Below are 22159 nucleotides of genomic sequence, written 5' to 3'. Positions count from 1 at the left end.
AAAAAAGAAAAATAAATAAAAATTGAGTATATATTATATATAAATTCACATGCGACATTAAAAAAATTACCATATTTTACTATCTGCCTGAAGCTGTGTATTGCATTGGTAAAGAATGTGGGCTCAGAAGTCAGCTTTGGGTTCAAATGAAAGAGCTTATTTCCTAGTCCTACCACTTGCTAGTTCTCAGGCAAGTAATTTTATGTCTCTGAGCCTCAGTTTCCTCAATCTTAAAATGAACTATGAAATATACAGCCTCCAGAAAAGGGTCTAGTAGGTACTTGATTATTGACTATTTTTTAAAGGTTTATTTATTTATCTCAGAAAGAGAGAGCAAGTGAACGAGCATAAGTGGGAGGGGTAGGGGAGAAAGAGAGAGAATCTCAAGTAGACTCTGCAGGGAGCATGGAGACCAGTGCAGGGCTTGATCTCACGACCCTGAAATCATGATCTGAGCCAAAATCAAGAGTCAGATGCTTAACCAACTGAGCCACACAGGTGCTCCTAGGTAGTAGATTATTTTGCTGAAGTCTGACATGCTATTTTTTACCACTTACACATTATGACTATTTTCTGCATAATCAAATATTCTATAATACTCTTTTGAATGGCTGTATAGTATTTCATGCTATAATTTTATATGCCATGATTTACTTAGTCAATTGTCTATTGTTGGACAATAAGGTTATAACACTAAAGTGGATATTCCTTTGGCTAAAATCAGGGTTAATCTGTATGGCCATTTCTTATATTTTACAATATTTCTCTTTTTGGTCCATGGTACGGCAGTAAACTAAATCTTAAAAAAAAAAAACCAAAACCAATTTTTGAGAGGGTGCCTGAATGGCACAGATAAGTGTCCGACTCTGGGTTTCAGCTCAGGTTATGATCCCAGGGTCATGATGAGCCCCACACTGGGCTCCACACTGGGTGTGGTACCTACTTAAGAGTCTCTCTCTCCCTCTTCCTCTGCTCCCCCAACTCCTGCATTCTTTCTCTCTCTCTTAAATAAATGAATAAATCTTTAATTTTCTTTCCCCCTGGGCATGAGGGAATAATGTGATATGGTCACCAAGCTTTCTGACCTTCTGGGCTAATCCAAGGTAAAATACTAGAATATGCAGAAGAATAAATGGACTAAATGTCTTTGAGTCAGCACATATATTATTTCTCTAACCAAGAAGCAAATTTAAAAGTATGCCTTCTAACCTTCTAACAAATACCTGGGGTACAGGTTTCACAGGGCTATAGCTTTAACTATAGCCCAGCCTGGAAGTGGAGTAGGGATGTAAGCTGGACTGACAACTTCTTACTGAAATGGAAGGACCCTAATGAATTCACGAGCTTGGAGAGAAACCCACTTCATTTAGAGGTAGAACAAGGAGGTCAAAAAGTTTTCTACTGGATAATAATGGTTCTTTAGATTTTTAATGACTTTTCACTAAAATGTGCAGCATACTCCCCTCATGAAGTTCTATTACTACATAAACTCTCAAAGGTGGGGGCGCCTGGGTGGCTCAGTGGGTTAAAGCCTCTGCCTTCAGCTCAGGTCATGATCCCAGGGTCCTGGGATCGAGCCCCGCATCTGGCTCTCTGCTCAGCGGGGAGACTGCTTCCCCCTCTTTCTCTGCCTGCCTCTCTGCCTACTTGTGATCTCTGTCTAATAAATAAATAAAATCTTAAAAAAAAAAAAAACACACCTCTCAAAGGTGTGTTTGAATAAAATACATCGGAATCTGGGGGCACTGGGCAAGGAGACAGGTTGGGTGGCCCAGGAAATTTCAATAGGCCCTATAGTCCTCTACCTGATGGCAGGAAATACTGCTACGCACCATCATCACAATACTTTTAGCCTCTGATTCAGCCATTAAAACAGATCCCAGCATACGCCCACAAAACGCCTAACTTAAAAAAATATTACATTCTGATAAAACCATCCATTAGGAAGCACCACTTAATAAGGTTTGAGTAATTTTCAATTTGTTTTTTATGGGTTAGCAATAAATCATTTAAGTATATAGTAAAAATAACTTTGTTTCAAAAAATATTTATCTATTGGGCACCTGAGTGGCTCAGTCCATTAAGCGTCTTGCCTTCATTTCAGGTCATGACCTCAGGGTCCTGGGATCGAGTCCTGGACTCCCTGTTCAGCGCCCTCCTTCCCTCCTTCTGCCACTCCCCCTGCTTATGTTCTCTCGTGCTCTCTCTCTCAAATAAATAGTAAATAAAATGTTAAAAAATAAGTATTTATCTAAAGTCATTTTCTTCCTGGTGGAAATCCAAGAATTAAAGCTGGGTAAAAAATGACATGCATGCCATAATACGTCCTACATATGTGTAGGTCTATGGAATTGCACCGTTGGCCCCACTGTTCCTATCAGTGTTCCTATCACTGTTCCTATCAGTTATAGTTAGGACTGTAACGCGAGGAGAGCTAGCATTAGATAACACTCCAGGAGGTCTCCTTTCAACCTTGAAGTGATTGCACAATCTATCCTCATCTGTCAAAGCAGGGAGAAAGCAGTAACTCTGCCCTCCGAGTTGACAATGGAAATTAATTTTCTGATGAAAGGGATTGAGAGTGCCTAAGATCCTCCCATAATGTTCATCTGATTAGATATATACAATTGGATTTTCAGTACCTTGGCATTTAACAGCATGAAGAGTACATGATCAGGAGTTGCCTGGGCTCGCCACTGTAAAATCTCTGCCAGAAACTGGTGCTGAAAAGTCAAAGCAGAAAAAAGAATCAGGGTCAGTAACTTTGGAAAAGTTGAATAATGTGTCTCCCATCTACTTCTGGATGTAGAAGTTCTGTTCTTGACTTGCTTATAAAAATCAACACATTTTAACTCTTACCTTCCTCACTAAGTCATTCTCTTCAATTTGCCCAAGATCTCTTCCTGCAGCTTGCGCTATGCGTTTTCCAGCAACCAGATTTCCAACCATCACAGAAGCAGGGCCCACACCTGTAAGTAAAGGCCAGAATCAACTCTCTAGTGGTGATAATTCAAACTATATCCCTGAAATATTTCCAGACTGACCCAAACTAGTTCACATATTCACTCAGCAATTCAGACAGCGCATTCTTCTAGGCACTAGGGACACAACAGTGAACAAGACAAACCGCCTGCACTCTATTGAGGAAAGGCAACCAGTAAGTACATGCACAAATAAATCATGTCAGGTAGTAGAAACTGCTAGAAAAAAACAACACGGGGCGCCTAGGTGGCTCAGTGGTTTAAGCCTCTGCGTTCAGTTCAGGTCATGATCTCAGGGCCCTGGGATCGAGCACCGCATCTGGCTCTCTGCTCACCAGGGAGCCTGCTTCCCCTCTCTCTGCTGCCTCTCTGCCTACTTGTGAACTCTCTCTGTCAAATAAATAAATAAAATCTTAAAAAAAAAAAAAGAAAGAAAGAAAAGAGAAGGAAAAAACAACACAGAGCTAGAGAAGAGACCGGAATCTGGAGGGAGGAGAGGAGCGGGTGTTCCTATAGCTTGGGTATAAGGGATTTTTCACTCCTAGGAGGGGACAGTTGGTTGTACTAATTCCTACCGATAAATAATTTCATCAGCTCCAATCACAGTATAACCCTAAAAATGGACTTAACAGTAAGGAATATCTGGTCTGGAAAGAAATCTGCCATCTTTGAGAACTGAGAGTAGGTTCATCAGGAATCTCAGAAGTACTTTATTAAACGAGTAATGACATCCACATTGTGGGACATTCTATAAGACAACTAGCCTGGACTCTTCAAAAACCATGTCTTTAAGAGAAAATAAGGCTAGGAGCTTCTAAATTAAAGGACATGGCAGCCAAATGCAATGCATAACCTTGACTGGATACTAAATTTTAAAAAATGAGTTGTAATAAACAGGTGAAGAAATCTGAATACAGACTGTATATTACTAGATGATAGCATTATATTAAGGTTAAATTTCTTTTTTTCTTTTCTTTTCTTTTTTTTTTTAAGATTTTATTTGTTTGACAGAGAGAGATCATAAGTAGGCAGTGAGCCAGGAAGAGAGAGGGGGGAAGCAGGCTCCCTGCTGAGCAGAAAGCGGGATGTGGGGCTCCATCTCAGGACCCTGAGATCATGACCTGGGCGGAAGGAAGAGTCTTAACACACTGAGCCACCCAGGTGCCCCCCCCTTTTTTAAAGAGATTGCGTGTACAGGAGCAGGGGTGGGGGAGGTATGGGGGTTGGGCAAAGGGGGAAAGAGAGAATCCCAAGCAGGGTCCACACCCAGCGTGGAGCCTGAGAGGGCTCGACCTCTTGACCCTGAGTTCATGACCTGAGCTGAAATCAAGAGTCAGAGGCTTAACTAACTTAGCCACCCAGACGTCCCAAGGCTAAATTTCATAATAGAATAATGGCATTGTTGTTGATTAGGAAAACTTTAGAAGCTTTTTTTTTTTTTTGTCTTTGGAGATACACTACAGAATATTTAGGGGTGAAATGTGATGTCTGCAATTTATTTCCAAAGAGTTCGGTAAAACAATGTCAACTACTAATCTAGTAACTACATTAGTAAATAAACTAAATCTAGGGGAAGGTGTGCAGGTTATTCACTGTGGTATTCTTTCAACGTTTCCATGGGTTTGACACTTCCAAATAAAAAGGGAGAACTCACTGAACTCTACCTCTGAAACTAATAATACACAATATGTTAATTAATTGGGTTTGAATTAAAAAATAAAATAAAAAGGGAGAACTCTCCCTTTCTTCAAGAAAAAAAGCGCTAGGGTGCTGAATGCCTTTCTTGACAGTCACTTGAAGACTCTATGGTATCAAACAAGGCAGATGGCTAAAAGATAACTAAACTTAGTACCAGCCAAATTTTTAATAAGGCTGATGCTACTACATTTGAATTAATATTAAATATCTTTTATTGCCAAAATCTGTTGATCCTAAATATGCTGGAACAAAATCACTTAAATGATAAGACTCTAAATAATGGGGGAAGTATGGGTAGAGGGTATAAGGGAATTTTCTGTAATACTTGGCAAACTGAAGTGTGAAATTATTTCAAAATGAAGAGTTTAACTTTTTTTTCAAATTGAATAAAAAACCCAAGAAGTATAAAGTACCTCAACACTGTGCTGAACAATTTTAGTCTACAAAGAGTCTACTGCAATTTTAAGTGTAATATGCAAAACTCTTTCCTAAGAAACTGTGTAACAAGTTACATACAAGATATGTCATACTGGAGACAGCCTTTTATACAGGAAAGGGAGTCAGAGTATATCTGTGTTAGCTACCCAATCTCAAATTATACTGTAAAATTAATAAAGGTGGTGCATCGTTAAAAGTGAATTTTTTTTTAAAAGATTTTATTTATTTATTTATGTGACAGACAGAGATCACATAATAGGCATAGAAGCAGGCAGAGAGAGAGAGGGGAATGACACTTCTGCTGAGCAGAAAGCCCGACGCGGGGCTTGATCCCAGGACCCTGAGATCATGACCTGAGCTGAAGGCAGAGGCTTAACTCACTGAGCCACCCAGGCGCCCCAAAAGTGAATTTTTCAGACTAGTTTTAAACAGCAAAAATAATTAAGCAGCAATTTCTTGAGGTCCTTCTGTGTGTATTCTTTAAGTCTAAGGATCATAGAAAGTGAAAAATAATTGGAAGCAGTAACATCTGGAAGGCTAACTGCTGATACCTTGCTGTACCTGTAAATACCCCTTCCTGTTTTCCCCCACAAGTTATGCAAGTTTCCTAGAATACCAGTCATCAATCCCAATATCTGGTCTCCTCTTCCTCCTTAATAAAAGACCCCCCAGTTTAAGGCTGGGCAAATAAATACCTGGAATTAAGATTATATTCTTTTAGTGTGGGAGACTAATATGTAAGAGAAAGTAATATGTGCAATTTCTAGAAAATATGTTTAAAGGGCAACAAATATTTAAACAAATATGTTTAAAGGACATTTCCTTCCTTGTCTTTTTTCCCACTTAGCTGGAATGTAAAAATGATGGCTGGAGGTCAGGGGGCCTAACTGGGCCCTGAGGCAGTATGCTAGGATGGCCATGGCAGATTGTTTTATTTTCTTATAATCCTTCCTTTCCTTCCTGTTGTTGCTATGATTATATGACAGGAGTATACCTCTCCACTCCACTGACCCTGGCATGGTCTGAACTTGTTTTGGACAATGACATGTTAGGAGCCATGACACAAACAGAAGCTTGAAATATGCTTGTGTGGTTTGGCTTGCTTTCTTGCTTTTGCCATCTGCCTTAAGAATATGGCACAATAGCTGCTGGTCCCATGATGAGGAGACACACGGAACAATTCTGAACCCAACCTACAACCTGGAGTCAGGCCAAGCCCAGCTGGTCCCAGCCAAGTTCAGCAGAGCCACATCCCGTGAGTGAAAAATAAGTGCTTCTTTGAAGCTATCACATTTTTACAGCTATTTGTTATGTGGCACGGCTGTAATAAAAGGTGACTGATACAATGCCAGAGCAAGAAGATGGGAAGCTGGAACCACAGTGACAGGGGAGCTACCACCCGGGTCCCCCACTGCCCAGCTCTAAATTTCTTTTACCTGAGAAAGAAAAACTTTGCTCTTGTTTTTTAAGCTGCTATTAGGTTTTTCTGAGATTTGCAGCCAAAATCAGTCCTATCACATTTCCCATTCTTTACACAATAGCCCCAACAGGCAGCTCACTAGGACTTTTGTCACTAGGCTGCCTTAACATCTTATCCATCTTCCTTTTCTTCTCCTTTCTTACCTCACTCCTATTCATCACCATTTTCCTGTATTCTTCTTGAATCCCAACCTCTCATGTTATCCCCACATTATCTCCCATGGTTTTCAAACTGCTTTGGTCCAACCCATACCCATCCCACTAAGATCTTAGCAGGCAATTACAACAGATGGCAAAAATACAGAATCCAAACCCAATGCTTTCATTAGACAAGGCAGATGCCGTACCTGTGGGGGCTTAGGAATAAGTCTTTTATATATAAGTTTTATCATTTAATAAAATTGAACTCTGGCTAACAAAAGCAATCTCTTAAGCATCTACTATGTCCTAGGTAGCATCTTTTAAGCATCTACTATGACATGAAAGTTTTGTTAAAAGAATCCTAGATTATGGGGCCCCTGGGTGGCTCAGTTATTAAGCGTCTGCCTTCGGCCCAGGTCATGGTCTCGGGGTCCTGGGATCGAGCCCCGCCTTGCTCAGCAGGAAGCCTGCTTCTCCTTCTCCCTCTGTCTGCTTACTTGTAATCTCTATCTCTCTGTCAAATAAATAAATAAAATCTTTTTAAAAAAATATCCTAGATTAAATGCTATTTATTATTAAAAGTACACTTACCATTATGAACACTAAATAAGGTTATTCAGAACTGCTGAATCATTACATTGTACACCTGAAACTACTATAACAATGTATGTTGATCATATTTCAATTAAAAAAGATCTTTCACATATTAAAAACTATTTACTAAAATAGGATTTTAGGGATGTTTGGGTGGCTCAGTCAGCTAAGCATCTGCCCTTGGCTCAGGTCATAATTCCAGAGTTCTAGGATCAAGTCCCGCATCGGGATCTTTGCTCAGCAGGGAGCCTGCTTCTCCCTCTGCCTGCTGTTCCCTCTCCTTGTGTGCCCCCTCTCTCTGACAAATAAATAAAATCTTTAAAATTAATAATAAAAAAATAAAACAGGATTTCACTCATATGACAAATGAATGTAGGTCTTCAGTAAATCAAGATGTGAGTTGGAGAAGGCGTTGTGTGTTATACACATCTGCCAGATGTGTAGGCAGGCAACAGGAAGACAGTTTTTATATATTTTTTGATGAATTATTCACAGACTTCTTGATTTTGACTGCCCCTTCAGAATATGACTCCATAAACTCTTATTTCCACTAGCAGAAACTGATAAATATCATACATACTTTTAGCTGTATACATGCTGTTATTAAGGCTAATGGATGAGTTGATAATAACATCTATCTAGATAAACTGTGACATCATCTTCAGCCACCAGACCAGGGAAGTAACTTTTGCAAAGCAGAGTATATTAAAATTTCAATAGTGTGAGGATAATGTCTTGAATAAAAATGTCCTAGAAAGTAAGAGGCTAACCTTATATTTTATTGTTGTACATTATGTTTACCTTTCAGCAAAAGCTATCTTACAGAAATATGATTAAATGCCACACCTCGCCTTCCCTTCCTAATCTCCCCAATACCTTGTCTCTTCCCAACACATTTGGAGGCCAGTGTGCTGATGTATACTGTGTGTGTGTGTACACACATGTGTGCATGGTGGTGGCACAATCTATAAAATCCAGATTTTGGATCTCATGTGTTTTCAGGCATTCAGAAAACTAGGAGCTTCTTATTAACTTCTCAATTAAAACAGCATCAAAAAACATAATGATTTTATGTTGGGTTGAACAGATATTTCAACACAATTGACCATCAATTACTCCTCCCTTTAGCCTCTTACTTGGCCTTGTAAACCGTCTGCTCAGAAATAAGGCCAAAAGGTGAAATGGAGGGCGCCTGGGTGGCTCAGTGGGTTAAGCCGCTGCCTTCGGCTCAGGTCATGATCTCAGGGTCCTGGGATCGAGTCCCGCATCGGGCTCTCTGCTCAGCAGGGAGCCTGCTTCCTCCTCTCTCTGCCTGCCTCTCTGCCTACTTGTGATCTCTCTCTGTCAAATAAATAAATAAAATCTTTAAAAAAAAAAAAAAAAAAAGGTGAAATGGACTATTTGGGTTTTTTTTTTTTTCCTCTTTTCCATATGGCAATTCACATATACTTACTTGCATCTCAAATTCACCGGAACACGGCAAATGCAAAATATGCTATTTATCTTGTGATTATGACGTAAACAATTTTGAAATTATCTTGCTCCCCAGAGATATTACAGGCCCAAACCAGACCCCTAAAGCTTAGCAGGACTGAGGGATGACTCTCGGTGATTCCCAACAGAAAGGCAGTATAATATAGTGATTCGGAGTGTGGATTTTAGCATTACAACTGGTGTGGGTCTCAACTCGGCCACTAACTAGCTATGTGACTTCAAGCACAATTCTTAACTTTTCTGCACTTTATTTTCCACAGCTGGGGGCAACACTTTCGAATCACACACGTACATGTTTAGCTTGTATTTGGCTTTTAGTAAGTACTCAATAAATACTAGCTATTCTATATTATCAGAACCTACTCTTAGAGGACTTGTTTTATTCTAGTTCTAACAAGTGAGATTTTGATCATCTTGACCTCAAACCTTACATGCAGAGGAAATGGAAGCACACTACAGAAGTACTCAGAAGAGGAAGCCGGTAATAAACTCAGAGAAGGCAATTCTGCAGGCTCTAAGTCCTCCCTGCTTTTGGTCATCTCAGGCTACTCTTGTGTTACCCGTCTTTGTAAAATCCAACTCTCGAGAAAGCATTATGCCACCAAAAGTCAGCTTCTTGAAGTTGTAATTTTCACGCAATGTCTTCAAAGATAGCGTATTACCTGGCTGCTTCTGTCGGGGTTTTGGCAAATTGGTCACACATGTATGTGGGCACATGAGGATATTGCAAGGATGCAGAGATCCCTCCAGAAAGAGCTGTTTCGTCTGGGATATGTGGATCCCTCCTAGAGGAGTTTTTGGCAATGTATTGGCAGGCACCAGAGCAAGACAATAAACACCCACTTGATGAATGCTATCGATCGCCTAGAGAAACACAGAGAAAAACATTCAGTAAGATTAATTTTGCTGTCTTTGACATCCTCCTAATGTAATCCATTATTCTACTCTAGGATTTTTCCTTTTCTTTTTTTTTTTTTTATAAAGATTTTATTTATTTATTTGACAGAGAGAAATCACAAGTAGATGGAGAGGCAGGAAGAGAGAGAGAGTGAGAGAGAGGGAAGCAGGCTCCCTGCTGAGCAGAGAGCCCGATGCGGGACTCGATCCCAGGACCCTGAGATCATGACTTGAGCTGAAGGCAGCGGCTTAACCCACTGAGCCACCCAGGCGCCCCAGGATTTTTCCTTTTCTATCCATTGTAGGTCTAGAATCTCCTAGATTATTAAGATCTCATACATGTGAAGTTTCATATTTCTTTAAGCAATGGCAGAGATCAACAGAGGATGGGTAAGATACGATCTAAATGGACAGCGGTGGATACTGATTCGTACACCTCAATATGCTCTCTCTTGAATGCTAATGTCCAAAACCTAGAGATTTGTTTTGGTTCTTTTAATATACAACACAGCTCAATTCTGTAGAGGCAAAGTATTTTTATTATGAACACAAGAGAAACCCTGGAAGTGGGTTCTGGCTTAACTGGCTCACTGAGTTACCCAGAATCCCGTCTGCAAAACACTGAGGGGAGGCCCACTGCACACTGAACCCTGGAGGTCACTGGCCCCTTCACTGCACCATCGCTCCCAGCCACGCACCTGTGCTCCTGCTGAATACCAGCTGTGCATGCTTCTACACCTTTTGTGCATTTCTTGTGTTCACATAATTTAACTATTACATCAATTGATAAAAACAGAGTGTAAAAGGACAGAGAGAGTTGTGGTTTGTTTGGAAAGACTCAAAAAGCTATTGCTGGTAAACACAAGTTAATTCTAAAAGGTAAGGATTATGTGTTCCAGTCCCTCTGCACATACTTGCATTCTAGTCTAACTTACAGGAAATGAAAATAGAAACCACAGACCATCCAATTAGATGTCGCTTACAGACGCAGGTTAACATGGAATGCAAACTGGTGTACTCCTACACATACTGCTCTATATGAAATGAATGCAGATATTTGTATGCTTTGTGTAAAAGTTTAATACTTGAAGAATTTCTCATTTTTATGATTCTCTGCTTCAACCACCTTTTAAAACTGACTATTAATACTAGTTCCAAACATACCTGAGAGAGTTCAACTGCATCACCCATAAATCTTACTGAAAAGAAGATACAGCCTTAGAAGAATGGACCAATGATCATAAAAGACTGACAAGGCTTTTTATTAAAACAACTTAACAGTGCAAAGGAATAAACCTGAACATCACATTCCTCAGACTATCCTACTAATCAACAGAGACAACTGGAAAATAGAAAGTCTGGCAGGGTTCCCAAGTCTCTGGTATTTTAGAATATATAGACAGTTAGTAAATCTATTACCTGTAGCCTGGATTCCCCCATGAAAATACACTACCTGGCAAGTCATCAATCCATTACCTTCTTTAAAAGGTGCTGAGTTAAGTATTTAGTTTATATTATACGTAGATCCGGTGTTAACCTCTGAGCTCTAACCTACCAGAACATGTGGGGTCCTTATTGCACTACTGTAGATCCAAATACTCTAAGCTGAGAAGCTAAATTACTGGGGAAATAATGCCCTCTCATTTCATACCCAAATCAGACTCCAAATGACTTTTACAAGAATTTGGATTAGCAAGTGAGCAGTGCATATAATTCCTATAATTGCTTTCCAGGGAAAAATAAGAAACATGTAGGGAAGTTTCAGTTTCTTTAATAGGGAAAAAAAATGTGTAATTCATCAGAACATTCTACTATCATGCCTCACAATTCATTCCAAATGAAATAAGCATTTTGTTTGTTCGAAAACATGAATGGTATGAACAATATTCTCTGTGCAGGTCTGATTCTTAGCCATCTCCTTTTGGAGATCAGCCCAGTCCCACCTTTTCATAGTCTTTTCTGACCAGCCAATGCTCAGCAGATTATCTTCCTTGTCTTTTTGCTACAAATAGCCCATGTTCTATCAGCTGATAATTCAGAACCACAGGCCCCAAAGATAAAAAGAAATTTTGAAAGGCATCTAGCACTATCACTCATCTCAGGCTTGCATCATTTCTCTAACATTACTACTAAGTGGCATGAATACACCCAAATGCCCCAAGCAGACAAGCAATAATGCTGGGAACACTTCCAATAACTTAGAATCTTCTTTGTCGAAGACAGTCCATGCTTTCTTTGGACCACAAATATTTACTGGGCCTACTATGTGTATTTGCTGACATGACTCTCAGTATACAGTATCCTGTCTACTTCAAATAATGATCTCACTGAATCCCTCCCACAGCTCTTTTATCCCCACTTTACAGGTTGGGAAATAAACTCAGTAAGGTTAAGTAACATCTGGAACTGAGGGGTGCTGAAATTCAAAGGCTGTAATTGCAAATGAAGACCAGACTCTTCTCAATATGCTACCCGTGCTACTAGTGCAACTAGTGACATATCCCTTACACAGAACCCAGGTCTTCCTCCTTCCCTAACAGCTTATCTCACCTAGCTCTCTAACTCCACAGGAAAGCTCCTTCAGAGTAAGAACAACATCTTACATTTGCTTGGACCCCTGCATGCGAGCCACCCATTACAGAACATATGTAGTAGGACTACAGCTGTTGACAAGTGGATTGATTCCTGTCACAGATGTGTTCTGCACACGGTCAGTTTAAACTTTCCTGGTTACCACACACTCGGGCACACAAAAAAGGGGGAAGAATTTGCTGAGGCAGGTCAATTCAATTGTTTTTGGCAACTTGAGCAGAAAAATACTAGGTAGTCCAGAGGGAGAAACGGTACTAATTATATTATTTTGTTAATGGTACCCGGAATGTCTGAGTACTGACTGGCAAGACAAAAATAAGGTGTCACAACTGGCCCAATGAAGAGAAGACTTCCTCAGTGGCTGCCGCCACCTGTGACGGCAAAGCCAACCTGCCCGGACAGGTCCCCTGGGTGTGTGCTCACCTGCAACACTCGGCTCATCCACTGGAAACTGTCCTCCTCGGAGGCGTCGGGTCTTTGTTCCGCAACCACCACAATGCGCTCATCATAAAATACAGACACAGAAAACACAGCAATTCTAAGAGAGACAGATCAAACACATCAGGACTCCCTTCACCACCAGACCTATTTGCTTTGCTCAGTTGGAATAACAGAGAGGAGACATCCCCACCACACTACCCAGAAGTGAGTCGTTTAGAAAAGAAAATGCCACAGTCACTACCATTAAAACGAGGACTCAGAACATGTACTAAAAACCACCACTGGCATGAACAGTGGGACAGAGTGATAAAAGGGACACAGTCCCTGTCTTCATGGAGCTTGCATGTCAGACACAGAACAAATAAATATAAAATAATGTCATGTTGGAGTACACACTGGGAAGGAAAGCAAGGCAGGCCAAGGGGCAGAGCGGTGTGCGGGGCAGCCGCACCACTGAAGGCAGGGTGGTGGGGGAGTGCCTCCCTGAGGAGCGGACACTGGAGCAGAGACCTGAGTGAAGTGAGGACGCGAGCCATGCGAAGATCTGGAGGAAGAGGTTTCCGGGCAGAAGGAACGGAAAGCGAAAAGGTTCTGAGGTAGGAACGAGCTTGGCAGGTTTGAGGAACAGCAAGAAGGCCAGTGTGCCTGGAGCAGAGTAGTGAAGCAGAGAGTGGTGGGGAGAGGTCAGACCCAGGCCAGGGCAGGCAGGGGAACCTGGCAGGCCAAGGGGAGGGGGATGTTCTGAGTGAGGTCTCCGCTCAAACGTCCCCTTACTAGTGAGGCATTCCCAGACCACCCTATACAAACCAGCAAGCACACTCCCACCCAGCCCTGTGTTCTTCCTACATGGCACTTAGCACCAGCCCATGTGTTCTTGACTTCTCTGTCTCTATAGTTACTGTCTGTTTCCCCTAATGAGAAAGTGAGCTTCACAAGGGCAGAAACCTGGCCAGTTTTGTTCACTGCCACATGCGTCCAGAACAGTGGCACACAGCTGGCACCCAATAAATATTTGCTGAATGGATGCATGAAACAATGGAAGTCACTGTAGAGCTAAATATGCCCTTCCTTCATTCCACATGTATTTATTGAACACCTACTGTGTGCCACGTGCTGTGCTGAGTACTGGGAATACAACAGTGACCCGAGAGAGAGTCTAGTGCCCCACTAAGTTTACATCTCAGAGGAAGCCACGTCATCACAAAAACTATGCATTTTAGGAACTGATTCTCTGTGGTTTTATTAATTTTTCCTATTTCCTAAAAATCTAAAGGGACATTGAGTGCTTTAAAGATATATCTATATCTATAGATATAGATATAAAGATATATAGATATATATCCATGATTATAAATTACTAGATAGACATGAACTGCACAAATATGTACCAAGTATCTTTTCTTGTGTTAATAAGCAAAGATAAAAGGATTTGCAATTGACTTTATCCATGGAATTTGTAATTAGCACTTGTGTACTATGTCAATCTCTGTGTTAAAATGTTGTAATAATTTAGTTAGAGAAGAGTAAGAGAAACAATTCTCAGATGTAAAATTCCTACAGCATAGCATCTATCTTAATTAGCCTGAATGGCACCACTTCTAATTTGATGGACTGCAGGAAGTTCAATGTTTTTGTGGAATTCTCCAGAGTCCTCAAAATTCCATAAATAGTAATAATTAAAAACTGAAGTACAGGATATGGTTATATCTTATTCCTCTCAATTCCAACCAAAGAAGTTGCCATGTTCAGATAAATATTCAAAGGCCAATTCTTGCTGTGGTTAGCCAAAAATAATCCAATCACTTAGAGATTCTATAGAATACGACTCAAATCACCCTGTAAAGATACATTTAGATTCCACTGGAAGTGCTAACATATAATTTTTACTACTCACCTTCCTCTATAAACAGTCTTTATTGATTCAACAGCCAATCCAGTAGCAACAATGTCATCAGCATTATGTCTTCGACCACTAACCATCAGTAACCCATCCATTTTTCCAACCACGAACACCAAACTGCCCTGAAAGGTAACAATAATTTACCCTGATTTCCATTATTTAAATACTAAAACATATATTTTACTTGAAATGGAGCACATCAAAAATATAAGAAAACAACACAATATTTTATGGATTCTAAGAGTGTTTTATGCCTCAAAAATCAGGGGAGAGGGAATGAGTAGCATATTACAATTAATTACAGTATAAGAAAAGAATTAATTTATATTTATTCTCGGAGAGGAATTTTATAAGAAAACAACTAGGATTCTGCACAAGTATAGTTTCTTTCCTTACCCATGATGCCAAATTATGTATCTATTCACAACACAGATGCAAAGAAAAAAATTGTGAACCATTTAATACTGGAATTAGGAAAAAATTAAAAGAGCTGAATGTGAGAATGCTTGTTTTAGGTCTATAAGGGTAATGCGGTTCCCATCTGGCAAGATTAGAAACAGGTTATTAAAGGTCTAAGAAACAGTGGAGGAGCCTCTCCTTTCCAAAAAGGTAACACAGCTGCAGGACACGTTGCTGTCAATGCCCTAAAAGCATCACTGTACAAGTAATACTTCTCAGTAATTCTCCTAGACCCATTTGCTATAAATTGATTTTTCCATTCATTACACAAGTCCTAAATTTCCTGGCCAATTCACACATACTCAATTATCTGGTAGTCATCTCCACATGAACGTCAGTCATTGAGTTATCGCACACAATGTAGTGTGACTCACCGATGGGGTTATTTGAATAAAACAGAGCTTCTAGCCTCAGGAAGCTACTGGTTAATCTCAGAAGATGGAAAAGAAATTTCCAACATAGTCTGAAAAGTGCTATGGTGGAATAAGCAGAGAGAAAGACAGACACAGATCTCCACTTCTCCATTTCCTTCACAGCTGAACTTTCAGCTGGGTGTGGCTGACCAAAATAAAGAGCATATTTCAGTGCCCCCTGACCAATGAGCCATAAGAAGAAGTGCTGCTCAGGATCTTCAGGAAATCTTCCTTAAGAGATGGTAGGACTGTACTCTATTCTGTTTCCTGGAATGCAGATGGGATGCCGCAGCCCCCTCTTGGACCTCAGTCATGAAGAGGTAAACTAAAAGGGTCTGGGTTTTGCAGAACTTTTTGGTGCTGAGAGAAGTCAAGATAGTAGCTCTAGATTTCTCCTTCTAGGACAGCGATAGATAGGATATCTCCCCTTAGAGGTAAGCCATCAGGTATGCCCTGCCCCCACAAATGGTGGGGAAGAAATAAAATCAGATCTTTCCTCACGTTAACTTGAGTCGGTAAGAGGAGAAGAAAGACTAAGGAGGTCATTAGAGTTGGATGGAGATATATGGACTTAACTATGATCACGAATGTCTGTTCCTCATAAAATACAATCAAACTTCCCACTGTGTCATATAAAACCCTTCATGATCTGCCTCCTCTCTACCTTCCTTGTTGGCTCATGAAGGTAACTGTGAGCTCTCTGAGAAGAGATTTTTGTCTCCTAAATGTCTCTGTAAACTCAGTGCCTGTAAACACCATTTGCTGGAAAGCACACTGATTTCAAGGTGTAGTGCTTCTAGTTTGTATGAAAATGACTTGTGCACTATTTATGATGGTTTCCCTTTGCTAAGATAACTTTTTTCAGCACTCTTCTAACTTACTGAAACACAGAAATCAAATCAAAGAAATGGAGCAAGAATAAATGAAGAGGCTTTTTTTTTTTTTTCAAGATTTTTTATGTATTTATTTGACAGAGAGAGAGAGAGAGAAAGAGAGGGGCTGGGGGAACACAAGTAAGCGGGAGTGGGAGAGGGAAAAGCAGGCTTCCCATCAGGGAGCCTGATGTAGGCCTCAATCCCAGGACCCTGGGATCACGACCTGAGCCGAAGGCAGATGCTTAACAACTGAGCCACCCACATGCCCTAAATGAAGAGCTTTTTGAAAGTTAAAAAGTCTTAGTTTGGGGCGCCTGGGTGGCTCAGTGGGTTAAGCCGCTGCCTTCGGCTCAGGTCATGATCTCAGGGTCCTGGGATCGAGTCCCACATCGGGCTCTCTGCTTGGCAGGGAGCCTGCTTCCTCCTCTCTCTCTCTGCCTGCCTCTGTGCCTCTATGCCTACTTGTGATCTCTGTCAAATAAATAAATAAAAAAAAATCTTTAAAAAAAAAAAAAAGTCTTAGTTTGAAGGAGTCAAATTAACTCAGGTAACAAAAGCAATAAATATTAACTCAGTTTATGACATTCTTACAAAAACTGCTCTAAATCTAAGAGAGGCCCTGTAATACTCTTGAATCTAAAGTATTGGATTAATATATATATTTTTTTAAGATTTTATTTGTTTATTTGACAGACAGAGATCACAAGTAGGCAGAGAGGCAGGCGGGGGGGGCGGAGCAGGCTCCCTGCTGAGCAGAGAGCCCAATGCGGGACTCAATCCCGGGACCCTGAGATCATGACCTGAGCTGAAGGCAGCGGTTTAACCCACTGAGCCACCCAGGCGCCCTGGATTAATATTCTTAATCCACACTTGTTCTGTTCTGTGACAGAAACTTTTGTAAAGTACAAATATCTGGATCAGATACACCAAAACAAACATGAATCTATCACTTACTGGACCCACAAACCCCAAGAGTCCTGACCGGATGAAGGGCACATCCCCAACAGGAGAGCCCGCAGAATTCACTGGAATCACCTAGAAGACAGAAAGCAGTGAAAATATTTGCTTTTTCTTAAAATATGTATTTGATTTTTTTAAAAGTCTTTAAAAAAATTACAGTAGTGATATATACACTTGTTGAAAACTTAAAATTATATAAATAGTGACTTCAGTATTACCACCTTTAAGGGATAAACATTTACAATTTGTTGTGATTCCCTTGGACTTTTCATAAGTACATATATTAACATATTAAGAATTTATATTTGTGAAAGAAATCATATTATATATACTGTTTCGCAACCTGCTTTTTCCCATACTATATATTTTTCACATAACATGTATTTTGGATATCTCTACAAGTTTGTGATTGTTGCTCTAGCTCTGTTTGTTCAATAGTTCCATGATACATCACCACACTGTGGACAGGATAGTGTAGTCCTTGAAGTCAGATGTGAGCTCAATTTTTGGCTCTGCCACGTACTAGTAAGCTCCTGGACTTCCTGAACCCTCGGTTTCTTTGGCCATAAAATAGAACTCCCAATGCCTCTCGCACTTTTAGGGTAAAGATGAAGGGAATGTAAACAGATCTGCAGATGTAAGCACAGTGTTTGGCCTAGAGCTGGTCCTCAGGAAACTATGAGAATTTAGTACTATTACAGTGTAAGCAGTCTTTCTGACTAGGGAGGCCATCTAATTTTACTATTATAAATGTGCTTCATGGAATCCTGCTGTATAGATTTCTGTGTATTTGTACTAAAGGCATGAGCCCTTTCAAGTTTTTCTCACCAATAGCTCATTTTTATTTAAAAAAAGATTTTATTGGTTTATTTGAGAGAGAGAGAGAGGGAGAGGGAGAGAGAATCTCAAGCAGACCCTACACCGAACACAGAGCCCAACATGGGGCTCAATCCCGCAACCATGCAATCATACCTGAGCCCAAACCAAGGGTTGGAGGCTGAAAAATCCTTTTAGGATTTTTATTCCACTTCACTATCATCAAATTTATACTGCAAATTTCAAAATCTTCTCATCATTACGGACCTAGCAGTTTGATATTAAAGTCTGAGAATTTTGACTAGGCAGCTGCTCTTGTATGAAAGGCAGCGTAATAAAATATTCAGTATCTTCAAACACTGCTTGAGGATCTTGTTTATAGTAAGGAAAATGCAATAATGAAAAATTCAGATATTGGAAGCCTACGTACTCCAAGCATTTAAAAAGAAGAGAAGTAGCACGAGATTTAAAGTAGTAAAATGTACAGACACTCAGCACAGGTAATTAGTCACCTGTGAGAGCAAATCAAGAGCCTGGCAATAAACCTGTTAAGAATTTATCAATTTCTTGATTAAGGTGAATTGGTCACAACTCTTGAAGGCAGGCCAAGATTGTAGTAGCAATAATGATGATGTGATGCTTGATGGTAATAACAGACATTTCATAATTTATATTCTACTAGGCTATGTAAACACAGATGATGGTTAGCTCAGGAGTTCTTAACCTTTCCTGGCTACTACATCATTCATATAGATAACACTGTCCCATCAGTTACATCTGTTGCTACATAATCTTATAATGGTACGTACCAATAATGGTAGGTAGACAGATGTGCCCTGGCATACTGAGACGGAGAATCAATTCTAGAAAAAGGAAGCTCCAAGAACCGAAAATTGGTAGTGCTCATATAATAAGCCCTATCTAATTATAATGGTCCATAGAATGGGCATAGAAAGTTTTCTGTTCCCTAAAAGCTACCCTGAGGCAGGTTAATCCCAATTATGAAATACAGGCAATTTATTATACCTGTTCTGATTTCCAGGCTCACCAGGAAAACTTTCATTACCATTTGTCTTCACATGCGCAACTGTCTGCGGGACAACAATGTGCTGGTTCTACTAGAATATGAGCTATCTGAGGAGCTTTGTTTTCCTGATATACCACAAGCCTCTAGGATACTGCCAGACACCCAGAAGGTGCTCAGTAAGTATTTGCTGACTGAAAGACTGAATAATGGGAGTAGTCAGCCCCTGGCACAGGAGAGTTCTTCATTAGTAACCTGGTATTCTGGTTGATACCAGTCTTCACAGGCTTAGGTTAACTTGAGTCTACTCTGGAGAGAGGAATCCATTGTCAACATATTCTTAAAGTTAAATATATGGGCTTTATACAAAACTCAGATTCACCAGAATGAACTTTAGTGAGGCCTCTTACTCTTCCTTTACTTTACAGATAAACAGTACTTCCCATGTGCCAGGGCTTTTCTAAGCCTTTTTCAAACTCAATTAGTCCAGGACAATCCTGTGAGATAGGTATTATGATTTTTCACATTTTAAAGATAAGGAAATTGAGGCACAGAGAGGTTAAGGAACTCCCCCGAGGTCAGCTATTAAGTGGCAGAATTAGGATTTGAACTCAAGCAACCTAGCTCCAGAGTACCCTCTCTTAGCTGCTCCATTAGGCTACTTCCTGCAGGCCAGCTCATTTGACCCTGACCCCATCAAGTAAGTTTCCCCCAAAACTTTCATATCATGTACCTCAAATGTATTTTTGGTCACACCAGCAAGACCAAAGTACATCATGCCTCCTGTTCTGGAGCTCACACAGATTTCTCCAATTTCATCTGTCCTGCAGAGTTGGGGAGGTCCATCAGGTCTCACAATGCACATCACCCCTAGTGTGTAGAAAATATGGTTAAGGGGCAGAGATTCTGGAAAACCTTTGTAAAGTAACAGCTTCAACCCTGCGAATCCAGGAAAGCTTTGCATTTACTGAGTGGCAGTAATTAGAATACCAAACAGGAATGTCAAAAATAGACCTGATACTATATAGATATATTTCAAATGTCCATCTTTTAGCCCTCGTGATAAACAACTAATTTTTAAAATTCAGCAAATAAAACTACAACAGATGTGGACCAAAGTTTCAAAGACCATATTTTTTTTCTTAAAGATTTTACTTATTTATTTAAAGAAAGAGAGAGAGAGAGAGAGAGAGAGTGTGTGTGTGTGTGTGAGTGGGTGGGCAGGAAGAGGGGAAAAGGGAGAGGGATAGAGAGAATCTCAAACAGACTCTGCACAGAGTACAGAGCCCAACATGGGGCTGGACCTTATGACCCCAAGATCATGTCCTGAGCTGAAGTCAAGAGTCAGACGCTTACTGACTGAGCCACTCAGATGCTCTTCAAGACAGTAACCTATTAAAAATGACTACAAAGTCCAAAGAAACAGGTTAAATCAAACTCACTCAAGGAAGCAGTACGCTCTAACTTTCTGCCAGCAGCAATGTCTTGGCAATTAAGTGAAAACCAGACAACTTTAGCTCAACTCATACTTAAGCTTTCCATATGAAAAATTCTATCAAATCATTCAATTAAATCATACAATACTACTGGAAAGTAAGTACAATTAGAATCACTGAACCAGTAGAGAGGTTTTGAGAACTTAAATGGCTCAGTGCTAAATTCTGTATTCCTGGGTGAGGGTATCATATTTTATCAGGCTTTACTACTATCTCTAATGACAAATCTTTATGGAAAAGCAAAAAATGCTATGGAGTACTCACCACCAGGCATTACGTGGCCCACATCCTGGACTGTCAGTGCTGAATTTTTATCTTCAGTATTGACCCTTATTACCCCATAGCTCAATCCATTCATTGAGAGAATAGCTCTTCCTGGCAAAGGGGCCCCTGGAACTCCAGGCCTGAAATCAAAATAAACTCATCAAATTTGTCAAATTACATATTATCAAGATAAAAGTACAAATATGTAAGAAAGCAAATTTCCTCTAGCTACCACACATCAAAAAATCCTTTTCTCTGCCAAAAACATGTCAAATTAACTAACATCACATGTACAAAGCACAGGCCACATTTATTCAGTCGGAAAAAATAAATTTTAAACCCAATATTAAGAATATATTGGCTCGGGTGTACTTTCCATACTTAAGCTGTAATCAAGAATAGCTTATTTGTAGTCTAAGATGCTAACAAAGGAGTCTGAAGAGCAAAACAGCACAGAAAAAGAACTCATTCACAAACATGAGATGAGAATAATTAAAGTAAATTTTCAGTTTACCAGTTACTCTTAGGGCAAGAGTGGGGAAAATAAACGAGATGCTTCAAACTGCTTTACCAAGTCAGTTTCACTTTTAGGCTGCTGAAGCAGAAATTAGCACCCCTTGTCACTGGCTGGTAAATACTGCACACCTGATTGGAGTTGTAACATACATCAAGGGCACTGACATTCTGGACAATACCTGCGGATTGCAACAGTCATGGCTTCAGCAGAAGTAGCGCACGGACAGATGGCCTCGGGTTTCAGTCCATGGCTTTGGAACAGACTCAGGAAGGCATCACAGGACGACACAGACCCTAAGGAGTTGGAACAGATCAACTTGAAAGCTGAAATTGTGATTTTCATTACTGCGGAAAACTGGTAAAGAGTGGAGAGCAGACACATTTGCTTTTCATGAGAACTCTCACTGGGCATCATGAATTCCATATGGATATTTCACTTGTCCTGTGAGATGGTGGATACGTTTCAAGGACAAATAAATGTTCATCCAGTCCACAAAATAGGTCACTGATATTATTCAAAGTCACAATTTGGGATAGGGCTGCTCCTATCAAACGGCCCGATAGATAGCAGAGATGTGCTGCAGCCCACAGGCAGCTCGTTTGGAAGCGAGCAACCCTTCCCATAGTAACTAGTTTAACTAGTATAGTGCTAATATTCTCTTCAATGTGCTATTCTCCAAT

General features: G+C 40.2%; 1 protein-coding gene across 3 annotated transcripts in view; it reads right to left on the bottom strand.

Moving 5' to 3' along the window:
- DIP2B (disco interacting protein 2 homolog B) overlaps window positions 1–22159 on the bottom strand; it is a 224741-nt gene that overhangs the window by 22500 nt on the left and 180082 nt on the right. For all 3 annotated transcript variants that reach the window (XM_059403106.1, XM_059403107.1, XM_059403108.1), the window contains 9 exons: window positions 21658–21772; window positions 20963–21102; window positions 19936–20072; window positions 17357–17437; window positions 14650–14777; window positions 12738–12852; window positions 9488–9689; window positions 2860–2969; window positions 2643–2723 (listed from right to left, as the gene is read on the bottom strand). In XM_059403106.1, the coding sequence (XP_059259089.1) occupies window positions 2643–2723; window positions 2860–2969; window positions 9488–9689; window positions 12738–12852; window positions 14650–14777; window positions 17357–17437; window positions 19936–20072; window positions 20963–21102; window positions 21658–21772 (1109 nt within the window). The remainder of the gene's footprint in view (window positions 1–2642; window positions 2724–2859; window positions 2970–9487; window positions 9690–12737; window positions 12853–14649; window positions 14778–17356; window positions 17438–19935; window positions 20073–20962; window positions 21103–21657; window positions 21773–22159) is intronic.

This window comes from Mustela nigripes, chromosome 6, assembly GCF_022355385.1.
Source record: "Mustela nigripes isolate SB6536 chromosome 6, MUSNIG.SB6536, whole genome shotgun sequence".
NCBI lineage: Eukaryota > Metazoa > Chordata > Mammalia > Carnivora > Mustelidae > Mustela > Mustela nigripes.
The sequence above is the reverse complement of the archived record's forward strand: the minus strand, read 5'-3'. Positions and strand labels throughout refer to the sequence as shown.